Consider the following 15,761-nt stretch of genomic DNA (forward strand, 5'->3'; position numbering starts at 1 on the left):
CCACTGTGTCCTGACTCCCCGAGTGTCTCCCCGTAGGTGCAGGCCGAGATCAAGAAGGCTTGGAACCGCCGCACCCTGGCCCTGGACTTCAAGAGGAAGGCTCGCAGCGGCAGCAACACGTACAGCTACGGGCCCATGGTGTCGCACACCAGTGTGACCAACGTCACGGCGCGGGGGCCCCTGGCCCTGCACCTCACCACCAGGCTGGGCCCCGTGCCCGTCAACGGCCACCGGACCCTGCCGGGCTACGTGAAGAACGGCTCGGTGTCGGAGAACTCCCTGCCCTCGTCGGGGCAGGACCTCCACGTCCCCGAGGAGGAGCCCGGCAGCGAGGCGCACGGGCCCTGCGAGGAGGAGAAGAAACCCGCTCCCCTGGTGGAGGAGGAGAGGGAGACGGTCATGTGACCACCTGCTCCTGCTCCTCCCGCTCCGGTTGAGTTTTTCCAGTCACCGGTTGGTGAGAAAAAGACCTTCACGAAAAAAGATCCAAGCTGAACAAACATAGGCGCTCTTGTGTTCTCGGGGGTTCGGGTTTTGGGGAGAGAGGGACTGCCATGCGGTCACTGCCAGCTCCATTTGCTTTCCATGTTTGCCGTTATTTGTCATGGCGTCCTGTGAAATGAGCCAGGACATTATGGATGACTAACCAAGCCCCAGACAAACGTGGGTATCACTGTATTTTGGGGACAGCAACAGCCCTCCGTCTGTATTGGCATGGAAACCTTCCTCGCACCTGCCACAGCGAACGTGTGAAGACTCTGCAAAAGAGACACCGATCACTTATTCCCTTCCACACCGCATCACCGTCCAGACTACACAGTTTGTTTGTTTTTCTTTCATCCTTTTTTTTTGTTGACAGAAGGATTTAATTCCCTCATTTTGGCCGACCAAGTAGACGTGAGTCAACAATTACTTGGCAGATGCGCTTTTAAATCCCATTTGTGCGTTAAAGTGGATCTGGAGTCTTGAGGACCGATGGCGAAGGTGTTTCGTCCGTTTTGATATCATGAGTGAGAGGAACTACATATTGAGAGCATTAATGGACGTCTATACTCAGTTTATGCACCGTGGAATGGAATGTCATGCAATGACCTGAACACAGGATGTGCTTCTATGTAAACACGAAGGTACTCAGGTCGTTAGAATCCCTGTTCTGTTGTTGTTTTTTGCACAGAAGTCTTAAAGTTGTGTTAGTCAGCATTTCTTTGCTAATTATTGTCTTATTTAAGGCCTTGAGCATTTCCGCAAAAAACAAGTCTGCAAATTATGTTTTTATATGGGGTTTCATAGTATTTAAGTAATTAGTCATTGTATATTTTCAAAGGTGTAAGTATAACAGTATTTAACACCAACCTAGGTAGATTTCAGTCAGTGCCAGGGCAACGGAACGGTCGTATGTACGTACGTCTTAGAGACAATTTCTCACAATATTTTCATAGGGAACCAAATAACTCAGAGTGGAGGAAATTGATTTTTTTTTCTCCTCCTCCTCAATGGAATGTTAATCAAATATGGATTCCAAAGAACTCTCAAATACCTTTGGAATTCTAAGACCTGTATCTTCTGGGGCTAGGAAGGAAAGAGAGAAATGAACTAGTATGCCTGAAGTATTATATATATAGTACAGTGTTATGCTGCTTGTATTTTGTAAATATAATGTATACATTTAAATAGAAGTCACAATGTTTACAAAGATCAAAAAGCCGTTGTGTTTGTGAGCTAAAAGTGTTTTATCCATATGTTATCAAGCTAATTAAGTGTACATAAATTGAAGAAAAGATTTTGGTGTTGCCGAATGTTCAATACTGTATATAATCCACAATCACAAACGTGTGAATATTTTTAGAGGAGAGGGTTAACATTCATAAAACATTTAGCTGAATATCTGCAAAATCATAGTTATTCCTCTCTTACTTATCTGAATTAGATCCATGCCAGTACTGTAGAGATGGTAATCAATCAAATGCCTTTGTAATCCAAAACTCACTGCTTTCCAAAACATAGTATAAAGATGTGTAGCCTTTGACACACTTGCATAGTTTGAATACTGTATTTTTCCTTCCACCTTCCATGCATATAATGTTGTTTCTCTTAATCTGTGTTTGTGTCTTGGAATTAATTGTTAGATGGCCCAGTCTTAAAATGTTATGTCTTGTGTATTTTCTATTTGTAACAATGAGTGTGGGTGTTTTGTAAATGTGTTTACAGTTTAAGGAGCATTATCACTTTTACCAAAGAAAGTTACTACCTTTATTCAGTGTTATTTACAGTGCCCCGATTTGCAATGTCTTAAAAGTTGTTAGGTTACAATATCGTCACTTGAGAAGAAAATGTGTTCATCTGAAATAGAAAACAATGCATTACCCCCCCCCCCCCTCCCCCCAAAGCATTTTGTTAATGAGTTTGGATGTCATCCTGATCACTGACAAGTTAGTGTCACTTTGATTTTGTTCTGCTGTACAATGACAACCGTTGCTTGGCACAAACTATACTCTTGGTCTTTTTGCTTCTTGTTTGCATGACGCCGCGAAAGAAAGGATGTTTCATCTCACTTTTATTCACACTGGTGTGTGCCTGAAGCTGAGGGTGTAACTGTCAGAAGAAGCCAGCCGTTCAGCCTTTCACGGTGACAGTTTGTTGTGTCCCTTATGACCCTTCTGTTGGCCTCACCCTAACTCCTCCGCTACCGTTTCTATTTTGGTTCTCACCCATTGGCTATTGGTCCACATGGTAAAGTCGGCTTAAGCCCAATGTGCGCTTGGCTCACAACTGGCTGCGATGGGAAATAAGATGTGACTGCCCATCATGGGAGCGTCCAATAAGCTATGTCTTAAAATGGCAAAATCCATTATGAGGAAACTTCCTTATTCAGCTTTTTAGCATCTTGAAGGTCTCTTACGTGGACTTAGAGGTCTTGGCAAGTGATGAAGATGTATGAGAAGTAAGGATAACCCGATTTGTAGCTATTGCTACTCGCTAGTGCTAATGTGTAAATACTATTCTCCCAGTCTGTGGGGGCTGAGGCTGTGGCGGGTCATATGCGTCTATGGTCAGGGTTGGCACGGTTACACACCCCAGACAAATCTTAAGTCTTATGTAAGAATAAAAACGAGACAAAATGACAGTAAACCGTACATTCAACCCTTGTTATTCTTTAGAAAGGAAAAAAACATTTAAAAAGCACTTTAATGAACTACAATACAGTATTTTGTTTTCGATTGTACTTTGTAAATTGATTGTGTTTTGGATTCAAGTGTATAACAGGGCAAATTGTCATAGAGCTAAGGTTATAGTAATTGTTTTCAAATACCTCTCATAGAATAAAAGTTGGTTTTCTTTATTTATATCATACTAAAATATATATATATATATACATTCATTGTTCATAAATATGATTTTGCTTCTGATATGTGGAGAATGTTTGCAAGAGACCTTTGCTTGTTTTTTAGTCCATTGTTATTCAGGCAAGTTAATACATGTACATGTACATTTGGAATCAAACAAGATGGTGTTTGCTGTTTGTGTATTCAAAATAACACAATAAATATATAATTTTTACTGTATTGCTCTCTTGGTTGCTTATAAAAAAAAATGCCTTGGTGTGAAAAATAACAAAGTTGCAGATACAAGACACAATTCATCAATAGAACATCTTAAAAAATATTTAGATCCTCAGCTTTGTATTTCTTTTAATCAACAGTATGTACAAAACATAAAAAGCATCCAAAAGTAGGCCTACCCAACATTGGATAATATGAGGTTTGTTCACTTGTTTTTCCTTTCGCAGCGTCGGCAGCTTTGTAGAAAATGAGAGACTGTCCGTAGAAAATAAGAGTCTTTGTTCTCCATTGAAATTCTTTTTGCAGTTCACTTTTTACCACCCCCTTTCTTGGTTCCGCCTTTGCCTTTGCCTCCTCCTTTCTTGGATTCAGCCTCCTCATCCTCCTCACCCTCCTCTTCGTCCTCTGCCTTCTTCTTCTTCTTCTTCTTCTTCTTCCCTTCTTCCTCCGACTCCTCCTTCTCTTCCTTCTCCTCCTTCCCTTCCTTCCCTTCCTTTCCTTTCTTGGCCTTCTTCCCCTCCTTGCCGTCCACCTTCCCGGCCACTGTCTCCACCTCCTCCTCCGCCACCTTCGCAGCTGCGACCGGAAGAAAATAAAAAACAAGGTTGAAGAGTCAGAAAAAAAGGCTTCAATCTCTACACGAAAACAAACGCCAAACACACACCTGGTACCACACCAGGACCCCCCCCCCCCACCCCCTATTCACCTCACCCTGCCCCCCCACAACAAACCAGGCTAGCGGGAAAGAGGAGAAGGGAATCTAGGAGAGGAAGCCTTAAGTAGGTCATGTTCCAACAGAGGCGGAGAGGTCTCTATGGGTCCTAATGAACATGGTCTGTTTGTTCTTCTAATAGGATTGTAATGAGCGCCTAATGACGAGAAATGCTACTTGGTATGTCCAGCAGACTCAGAGGCATCCTGGGCAGCTGGTTCACTCTGCACCACATTGAATTCTGGATGTGGGGTCATGTCATGCAGTATTAGCGTGAAGGAAAGCAGTCCGACAAGTTTGGGTGTGTATTATGGCATACCGAAAAGGTATGTCCATATTCCACTTTGGGAAAACTATATAATTGCAATAATTGCACTAAGAATGTTGCATAACTCCCTAACGTCCTAAGAATTATGTATAGATTTCTATAAACACTATTAGGTATATTTCATACACAACAGGAAAGAAATATATGGCATATGTTGTCTGTTTAAAAGCATAAAGTATACATAAAGCATAGTATGTACCATTGCTTTGGATTAAGGAATTAGCATATTCCTCGTGTTGTGCCTTCATAGACTGGAAAGAGCAAGAAAAGGTATAGAGAGTAAGGGGGGAGACAAACACTGGTGTCTCTTTACACACCGCAGACATTTGCTCAAGAAAATTATGCCTCAGTGGTCACGTTTTTCCGACATGTAAATATCCAGGGTAAATATCCTACAGTATCAGTCAACAGGAGCCACATGTGAAAAAAAAGACAGTGTCTTCTATAAATGCCTCACTTGTTGTAATGCTATGCGTGTCCATGAAATCCTTTATGCCAATTCATTCATATATTCCCCAAGTTCAACAGCCCTTACTCTCTGTGTAATTGGTTTCCTTTAAAGCTGTGGATCAATGAGGGAAATATTAAGTTGTGCACCCTCTGCCCAAGGAAAATATAAGGCTGTTTGTACCCTATATATATATATATATATATATATATATATATATATATACACACATATATATTTATATTTATATATATATATACATATATATTTTATATACACACACACATCACACACACATCATCCATAATCGTATTCATATGATTTTACACAATAGGTATTATTTGTGTTGACTGTTGACAGCCTTAAAAGGTCCCATGACGTGCCATGGTATGACATCACAGGTGGGCGTGTCCACCTAGATGTGTGACGGCTAGATGAGCAATGTTTGCTGCAGTCCACTGGGTAGGCTGGTAGACTGATCTATCCAGCACACACATCTAGGTGGACACGCCCACCTGTGATGTCATAACAGACAGATTTTCAAAACGGCTAATCGCACCACATCTGGTGGCATGTCGTGGGACCTAATATTAATATTCATACACACCATTAGGTCTGAGGGGGCAAGGCCCAAAACACAGCATGAAACCTATTACCAGCAATTAAATAAGCGCTGTTGCGTTTGCTGTTAGTAACACCTCTTATCCTTGACATTGCCGTGGACATCTGCGCTAAATTGCCATCATAGTGAGGGAGAGAGGAACTCTAAAGCCCATCATGAGCCAGCGCCAGGTTGTCAATCACAACCTTGTTAAACCTAGCTCTCACCCACAGATAGGATTCCTCCACCTTTTTCCTTCCCTTGGTCTTTTTATCTCTCTCTCGTGAATTATGGTGTGTGTTTGTGTATGTGTGTGTGTGCGCGCGTGCATGTGTATGTGTGTGTTTCGAGGAGGAAGTGTGGGGCAGGTGTTGAAATGTGATAGAAAGATATAACCTGTCTGCTTTGACAAAGACTTTTCACTGCTTGCTTTTGAGGGGAATGGAAGTGCTAGGAGCTGGCACCTTGGTATGCCTTCACCTTGTGACCATCGCCGTGGTTACTGTAGAGCCACAGTTAAGTCACAGGAGGGATTGTTGGATTGGATCGTTTTGAAAAAAAATATATATATAGGATTTTGCTTGATTTGTTATATGTATTTATTAATTTTATTTATCCATTCAGGTGCAAATGCTGCACAGCAGATATTTGTGTGTCAAAGCACTAGTGATATTTATATGGTGATGATGAGAGTACCAGTGATGAATTGTTTAATTATTTAAAATTAACTCATCATGACTTTCTAACTATTTTCATTTGAACATTGGCATACCACAGATGAGGTTGTAGGTCGTCACAGTTTGACCCAAATGGTCTTTTCCTTTCTGTTAACAAACTTTTGGGGGCTGGTTAAATACAAATTGCATGTGCATTTGTATTTATTCCCTAGCAAGAATAATAATAATAATAATAATAATAATAATAATAATAATAATAATAATAATAATAATAATAATGGAGTGTTTTGAGTTCCGTTCCAGTGAGTGTATCTGTTCATCCTGTCACTCTGTAATGGCAGCAGTGCATATTAAAAACATGTTATCCCTTCCACATGGGTGATTACGTTTATGGACCGGACAAGGATTTAGCCGAACGCATCAGATTATCTCTCGATAAAGTAAGAGGTGAATGATGGGCCGCACACGCACTCTCCACACTCTGCTCCATTAGCCCTCTCTGTTATTATGGGATATTATTATCACAGAATGTGATGATATGGTTTTATGTATGCACACATATTTAAATATAACTCAGGGTTCACCAACGTCAACTCACTATTGACATTTCATTCCTGTGTGAGAAATGCAGTGGTCATGACTAGGCAAATAAATACTTTTATGAAGAAGGCTTTCTGTGTCTTTGTGCGTCATAATCTGTCAACGACAGACCAATGCTGTCAGCCCAAATCTGTCACAATATTTGACCTTTGAAAACCCCCAAAAAGGATCCAAATGTATAACAGAGAGAAGGAGATGATTAGACCTAAATATGTTTGCTGTAAAGTTGGTGTTGGCTAGATGAAAATACTAATAAGTTATACTACAATTAATCTTTATTAAACATGAAGAAGAAAAGACCACAAGGAGAGAAGTAGACAGAGAAGCTGACAGACAGACAATCACAAAGAAAACACCAGTGAAATAAGACAGGCATCATACACAACACGTAACATATCTAAGGCTAAATAATCGACATTCAGGACACTAAATTCCACAATGATTATTTGTTTTGGCTCTACTAAAACCACAATGTGCACGACCTCTCAGAGCAGCCTCTATACACACGAACTGGTGCTTAGAGGATTACAATAAAAAAAAAGGGACATCTTCAAACATAATGGCATGCGAGAAATAGGCACAGCTTATTTCCAGGCAAAAGAGAAAAGGATTTTTTTCGCAAAGTTTCTATATAAAGCACTAAGTGGTGCATAAATATCATGACCCTGACAACTGTCTGACTGAGGCGCGTGGATCCTTTCTGTTCCCACTCCAGGTAGAGGGAGCAGCCCAGGGGTTGCATTAGAAACACAAAAGAGGCACAAAGAAGACACCCAACATACACACTTTGTTTCGAGGCGTTCCTCAATCATAAGGCGGCATGGGGGCCTACAGTCTAAATCAACGCCAGAAGGGAGAGTTTGAGGTAGAGGAGGAGGAGGAGGAGGAGGAGAAGGCGGAGGAGGGAGGAGGATGAAGGAGGATGAGAAGGAAAGAGGATCGAGGGCTGATGAGGAGGAGAAGAAAGGAGGTGGAGGGAGGAGAAAGGAAGAGGAGAAGGAATGAGGAATGAGAAGGAGGAAGAGGGGGATTGAGGAATAGGAAAAGGGAGGAGGAGGAGGAGGAGGAGTATAAGGGAGGATGAAGGATGAGGGGGAAGGAGGGAGGTCAGGCTGTCTCTGGCAAATCCAGTGGAGGGTTGTTCTCCTCCTCCTCTCTGACTACCGGTAGCTCGCTGCTTTCAGCGCTCTGAAGCTGGACCTGCTCAGAGACCGTCTGCACGCTGGCCAAAGACTCCGCTGGAGGACAAGAAGAAAGGAGAGGAGGAGGAGGAGAGGAGAAGAAGAGGAGAGGCCGGGGAGAGGAGAGGAAGGACGAAAAAAGAGAAGAGAGATAGGAAGAGGAGAGGGAAAGGGAAAGGGAGAAGAGGAGAGAAGAGGTTGAAAGAAGGAAAGAGAGAGTGTGGAAGAGGAGAGGAAGAGGTGGAGGAAGGGAACAGGAGGAGCAGGGAGAAGAGGAGAGAAGGGAAGGACAGAACAGGGAAGAGGTGAGGGGGAGATGAGGGGAAGGAAGGAAGAGGAGAAGAAAAGAGTTAAAGTGTTAAACAGAAAAGAAAGTCGTAAAGTAGTTAAACAGGGAAACTGAAGCGAGAGAGAAGGGAGCGACGAGGACGTTCTGCTATAGGAGGACAGCCGCCTGTGAAGCCACAGGGTCACCGATTGCAATATTCGATGCACCATGTGAAGTAGAATCCAGAAGCACTTACAGCCTGGGATCTCTGTGAGCTCGCTGAGCGGGGGGACGGTCTCCAGCGTGTTGGCATAGGACTTAGCCGCCAGCCTCTGGGCGTTCCGCGCCTCGATCTCCTTCTTGGTTCTGGGGATTCGGCATTTGAAGACACAGCATAACGTGATCACTGAGGTAGAAGGGAGGAGAATATAGGCCGCAGGAGAAAGGGGTCAGAATTCATTATTGCTCTGGAATTAACATGCGTTTACACGTTCCTGCGGTCACACTATATAGGAACATCAATAGACAAAGAAGACAGTGTCCAATATGATGGGATTGGAGATAACACGATATTCACAACACTGTCTCAGCAGGTCATTTTAAACTGACTTAATCACGTTATGTTTTTTTAATCATTGCAAAAAAGGTTTTGATCTTTTTTTATCATCACATAAATAAACGTCAATACACAATCTTTTTATTAAACAATCAAAAACATAGACTGTGTTTATTGTTCACACTTTTTTCTTTAAACCCAAAACAATTAAGATGCAAAAGCTACGGCATTCGGTTATTGTTATCTATTTTACCCTGATGTTATGGATGGACTTTATGATACAGTAGTGATTCATATCTGAATCACTGGCTCCCTAAATTATTGTTTCCTTGTGAAACTATAACATTTCAAGACTTGACTCGCTGGAAACGAATAAACGAATAAACTGAGAACTGCAGTGCTATGTACCCTAATGTGCGTGTCTTTGGAGGAAACCCGGGCACCCAGAGCAAGACCCTGGGGTCTATAAACTCGGTAGAAGAACCCGCCTAATGCACTCAGGCCCGGGTGGATTTGAACCTATAACCTCCTTGCTGTGAGTGAACTGACCAAACTACTGACCTATTTATTCGTTCAGCTGGATACTATCAATGTAACTAACGAGGGGTGAGGCATTTTGGGAATGGACGCTTGTGAACGGTCGACTGCAGACTACAGGGGTTCGAACCATGAAGCTTTCGACTGGGAGTGGATCGTTCTGACCCCGGATCTGCCTCCCCCTGACTAACACCTGGGGTGGCAAAATGAACACATTCTCACTCCGAGTTTGTCAAAAATCGACGCCTGGGGCTTTCTGCGTTATCTGCTGACGCAAAGGGTGTCCTTGTGCATGTTCATTCGACGCAGGGGGTTTGTAATCCCTCCACGGCGATATCTGATGCCCAGGGAAAGTGCTTTTGTGTGTGCGTTTAGGGTTAGGGTAGTAGTGGTTAGGGTTAGGGTTAGGGTTAGGATTACAGGGAGGGATTACATTGTAATGAGTTGAAAACCCCCTGCGTCGAATGAAGACACACAAGGACACCCTTTGTGTCAGCAGTTAACACCAAAAGCCCCTGAACAAGCGTTGATTTTTGACAAACTCGGAGTGAGACTGCGTTGGCAAAATACCCAAGGCACACCAGTTCCACTGGTTATTACCAAACTGTAATGCATCAATGTCATCAATCTCAATGTACATTTCAGGAAACAGTGCTTCTACTTACCAATCGTTAAACCAAACATGGAGAAGATGCCGATGACCTGCCACAGCCTCAGCCCCCAGAAGACCACCGTCTCCGAGTTGACCGGGTCGGGCTTCTTCGGGGGGTCTGTGGGTAGGAGCTGGGGGATGAAAGGAACAGGAAGAGGTTCATTTATGCGTGTAGTCTCTTGATAAGGAACGTTGCAGACCGGGTCACGCCCCACGTGTCTTTACGAATGGGAGCATTTAAGATATTCCTAGAAGGCAGTTGACTGAATATGCTGAGCACCGGTTCAAAAGATGGCAGTGCCTTTCGTGAGATAGAGTGGGTCTGAGAACCAGCCCATGACTTGAGGCTGTAAGAGAGACCTGCAGAACACTGAATAAAGGCATTTTTTACGCAACTCTCAATAAATCTCTCATTATTGTCTTTCTCCTGTCGCCCAAATCTCTTTATCTTAATCTCTATTACCATAGGCTTCATCTACAACACACACACATAACCAGAGAAACGTTCACGCACACACACGCGCGCACACACACACACACACACACACACACACACACACACACACACACACACACACACACAAACACACACACACACACACATACACACACACACGCATGTATTGACAAAAAATGGAGATGTAATGTACTATAGCTGAAATCAAAAAATATGAAGTAAAAGCAAGAACTATAAAAGGATATATTTTATGTTGACTACTTTACAGTATGAAAGCTGAATGCGTGTACTTGAATGCTACAGCAATTTGGTTTTGGTTCAATGCACTGGACAAATCCATCCATCAGTATCAAACTATGTTTTTAAGAGAGCTGGTTTGATTTTGTTTGCTGACAGATTGTAGGGCTACATTCGGCATGCATAACTCGGCCATGTTGAGAGGGCTCCAGAGACTTGTGGTAGTGCTAGTGTAAAACCCTCAAATAACGACTCTTAATGACTCTTTTTTGTCTAGCATGAGAAACGTTGTGAGAGTTTCAAGCACAACAACTCCCTCTAATGACCAATCACTTCACGGTGAATAACAAAACAACAACCAAAAAAACATCCAACGCAATAACTAACAGTGAAATGCTCCTACGCTTCCAAAATGTGTGCGGTCCTTGCAATGTGGCGTTGTGAAGTACAAGCCCTGTTATGTTTCATACATAGCGCAAAAAGGCGGGAACTTTTCATTGGAGCTTGGTGGGAGGAAACAACTGCATCAGTGATCACCAATATTCACTCACCCACATAAAACACTTGACTGCGTGATGCACATTTACTGGGCCGCAATCATATAGAAGTCCTGTTTTGAGTGACCACTTAAATATGTAAGGAAAATCTGTGCGTAAAGGAAGTAGTGTCACTAAACACATCATGAAAACAAGCTCCACACGGTGAGCAGTCAAGACGCACAGTTTATTCCTCTAAATGGGAATACATTTCTCCTCGCCATTCTAGGTGTTTAGCCATATCATTCTAATTTGTTTCTTCCGTCCTCCTTGTGCCAATTCAACCGTTTCATTAAGGTCAACCGTCTTTATTTCACAATCACAGCTCGTTCACGATAGCGCCAATTTTAAATACAGATTCGCACTGCTTTAGAGGTTTTTCTTGTGGAAGCAGTTTTATTTCCCACAACTGCATTGCAAAATTATTAACGAGAGGCTTTGTGTGAAATTGGATTTACATCTCTTGATAACGTCAAAGGCCCTCCGTCGTCTTTTCACGCCCTCCAACGAACGGCGGTGGCGAACGGTTAGTTTGTACTCTCAAAATGAAAATAATGAGCCTCATATCTAAGAAAAATGTAAGGACACCAATTGCAAAATAATAAATATAAATACATATATAATTCTGTATGCACACCAGCCAATGCGCTGTGAGGGTCCGATGCGTAACTAGGCGGAGCTGTGTTTGGGCGGCCCTCAGGGGGGGAGGCCCCCACGCATATGTCACATCGAATCATAGGAGGTCACATGGTGGTCCCGCTTTAGCCCTCGCATGCGTGGCGCACATAGTGGGGTACAGGTGAGCAAAGAAAAACAAGTACACAAATAAAGTTGCAAATTGTATAATGTTTAGCTAATGCTAATACTATGGGGGGATTATAGGAAGGTTGCTGGTTAGATCCCGGCTCCTAGCTAAATGTCAAGGTGTTCCTAAGCAAGACGCCTAACCCTATGTGGTTGACGCCGTCGGTAAGGAATGGGTATTTGATTGGATGAAGCGCTTTGAGGTGCCACTGGTGAGCGCTAGTTGAATGCAGTCATTTATGCAGTTGTGTTCCTCAAATATACCATTTGAGCAACATATTTATGTGCTATGGAGGTGTAGCAAATACCCAAATGTATAAAGAACATCACATAAGGACATGTCTTTGTTTACATATGTGCATTCTTTCTTCCTTGTTCAGCTGGCAAATTTAGTGATTTAGCGCATGGGACCAAATAAGACTACAGCCAAAGTACTAATTATTTTACAATGCTTATTTTTTTCTTTATTTTTAAACAAATGTCCATTTACATACAATTAGTGTTAGCATTGTCAAATTGAAAACACCAGTGTCAGTTATGCTATCATTACAGTATCCGTATGCATTTTGCAACATACTAATTCATCTGATACATCACAATTAAACCACTATTGTTTTGTTGAGGTTTATAACAGCACAATCTGTATATAATGTCCCCTATATTGTCTCAGCCATCTAAAAATGAACCCATCACATGCATACATGGATACAGAGCTTATGGCATGGCTTCGTTCAGCCCAGGTGTTGTTGTGTTTTGTTGGGTCAGATCCCACTAGTTGTCATGTAATATGTTACCTGTTCCTCCCCCAGCTTAGCTTGTGTCACCATCGTGATGGTTACCTCACACACACACACACACACACACACACGCACACACACACACACACACACACACACCCATTCACAGCTCAACCGACTGCTTTGCACCCTCTCAGGTTATCAAACCGACATAAACAAGACATCAGTTGCATTACTGGTCGTGAACCCGCCCCACTTTATTTATGATCCTTTTCCGTGGATCCATGCAAACGTCTCGGGTTTCATTGCGGGTGTGTTCGGTCTTTGTTAAACCATGCCGGGCTGGCCCCGTCCACACGTCCGTCGTTCAGCAATAAACACACAAACACACATTCATTCATGCATGAAGCTACACCTGCTCAAGCCACGCGGGACATCAATGGTGTCCTTCCCCCTTCCGTCCGCCGGTCCCGGGGAAAGGGGGGGAAACCCATGGACTAGCGATACCCCGGCTCTTACCTCTGGATCCGGGATCTGGGACAGCACGGACGACCAGCAGTGAGCCAGCAGCACCACTCCCCAGCCCAGCAGCACCAGCTGGCGGAGACGCCCGGGCCGATGCCCCGCCATCCTTCTCCCTTCTCCCTCTTGTTTGCTCCCCTCCCCCCCCACCCCCCCTCACACTTATTATCCTGCCAGCAGGACCTTGCCTCCTCCCTCCTTCTCTCTCGCTCTCTCTCTGCTGGGTGGAGGACGCCGCTACGTGCCAGACAGGACCACAATGGCCTCCGCGGGTGATTGATGGTTATTACGGCTGCGCTGACTGCTCCCTATCACCGAGCCCAGTTACGCGCCCCGCTGCTCCGCTGCTCTGGCTCCTGTGCCTCGCTCTGCCCTGCCTCCGATGAGCCAGCGAGGAAGACATGGTGGTGTGTAGGAGCCACGCAAGCAGCCAAACGGGAGCTCTTTCTGGTCGAGGGCAGCTGTGAGAAAGGCTGCACTATACCAGAGACCAGCTAGCTAGTGCGCTCACAGGGGACATTAATTAGTTAGGAGTCCTGGTGTGGTTTACCAATGAGCCATCCTGCTAGCAACAGGCGGTGTACATAGGATGGGGGGGATGGGCAGTGTGGTCACTTGAGGGTCAGCTTCTCAAAAGGTGTGGCTTCAAAGCTTCAAAAAATGACATCTGTTTTGGCATTGATGTGACCTGGTATTCAAATATTATACATAAATGGAGGAAGAAACACTTTTGGTTATAGCCTTGGCTTGTAATATTGTAAATATTTGATCAGAATAATCATACTAATAATAATAACATTTAGTCTTGAGAGTTGGAAAAGTTGCACATGTTGGCTTCGCTGAATTTGGGGAAACGCCTTGCTGGACTATGCTGAGGTTTTAGTATTTCAACAAGATACAGGCATAAAGATCTACTCTGTAGATATAATGAAGAACGTGAGCCAGGGGATTTTTGTACAGGGAAAAATATTGATTAGTTGCTGGCTGCAGAAATGGATGCAATGGGATTATTCATGTTAATCTATCTTTTGTCAGGAAACAGATGATATGATCTGTCTAGGATCGATATCCATCTGCACACAAAGAATCAATGGCTGACAATGGTATATTTGCACAATGGTACTACCGTGTTCATAGCATCAGACCCCTTTTTAAGGGTACATGAAAACATGCATTGAAATGCCCCTCAAATGTCGGGTGAAATGTGTGACCATAATCTTTTGTGTCTAAATGGGGACCCTCACTCTCCCAATAGCACAGAATATGCGTTTGAAATTGTCTTCCTCTGGGCTTCTTCTGAAGTCAACCGCATCTGACAGAAGGAAACACACACTCAGGGACACGGATGGCTCCCTAAGTCAAACCCCATCCCTTATCAGACATGTAGAAAGGAGCTCACCAAAGTTGGCTTCCTCCTCCCTTCAGTTCCTTTGAATGTGTGCCGTTTTATCGGAATGTATGAAGCACAGACTTCTTGATAGCACTGAGAAGACATCTGACGAATATGTTAGCCAGCAGATGATATAGAATTTCCCCTTTAATGCCTTGTGATTAGATTTAAAGGCTATCCACTATTGAGGATGTGGCCTGATTATATATATATATATATATATATATATATATATATAGCACATTGCTGCTTATCAGTCTGAGTTGGGGTTGGGCCTGAGGGTCAAGGGCACACTCTAAGGAGCCCCAAGCTGCGAGCCGACTCTCAAATCATAACCTTCAATACAATTCAAAACGTCAGTCTAGATAAGGATGTCATCTTTTGAAGATAAAAGATAAAAAGATAAGGTGGTAAGAAGTAAGGTGATCTCCAATAGTGTGTTACATTATTCACCACCAAAAAAAGATCAAAGAAGAACTGCTAACCACAACCAACCTCAGATCAAATGAAACTCCTAATTTGAATGGTTGGTCTCAATGGTTGATCAGAATGTATGCATGTCCCTCTCCAAGATGCTATTAGTGATAATGAAACACATGGTCTTACTCCAGAAGACACAGAACAACCTTTCACGCCACATAATCCTCAAATAGCCTTTAGAAGTTCTTATCAAGGTCAGAACCAGCACGGGCAGTGCTTCACCGTCATGGCCACCAGACTGTAAACAATCCCCCTTCAGCTCAGCTCATATCAAACAAATTCATCTGCAGCCATTTTTGTCTACCTCCTATTTGACTTCCTAAAAAATATGTAGAGCTATTTAGCTAAAAACGTATTATTATTTTACGTCCATACAGTTTTTGCTGTTGTGTTATTATTCACTATTTTGCTATGAGGAGTCCATGGAGTAGAGCGCCACAGATCTTACGCTTCAATAATCAATTATGGTACTTTTGAC

The 15,761-nt window shown here is 43.2% G+C and overlaps 2 protein-coding genes across 2 annotated transcripts in view; one reads left to right on the plus strand and one right to left on the minus strand.

The window, feature by feature from the left end:
* The window catches only part of pth1r (parathyroid hormone 1 receptor), a 38,581-nt gene extending 36,383 nt beyond the window's left edge, over positions 1–2,198 (plus strand). The window contains exon 13 of the mRNA XM_084480571.1: positions 37–2,198. Within this exon, the coding sequence (XP_084336697.1) occupies positions 37–405 (369 nt within the window). The 3' untranslated portion in view covers positions 406–2,198. The remainder of the gene's footprint in view (positions 1–36) is intronic.
* Positions 448–13,521, minus strand: tmie (transmembrane inner ear; the record flags this gene model as incomplete). The annotated part of the gene is made up of 6 exons (XM_084481426.1): positions 448–470; positions 734–758; positions 3,970–4,136; positions 8,632–8,781; positions 10,134–10,251; positions 13,411–13,521. The coding sequence occupies 6 exons, from the start codon at positions 13,519–13,521 to the stop codon at positions 448–450; spliced, it is 594 nt and encodes a 197-aa protein (XP_084337552.1).
* Positions 13,522–15,761: the final 2,240 nt, after the last annotated feature.

Source organism: Micromesistius poutassou, assembly GCF_964030765.1.
Source record: "Micromesistius poutassou genome assembly, chromosome: 16".
Lineage (NCBI taxonomy): Eukaryota > Metazoa > Chordata > Actinopteri > Gadiformes > Gadidae > Micromesistius > Micromesistius poutassou.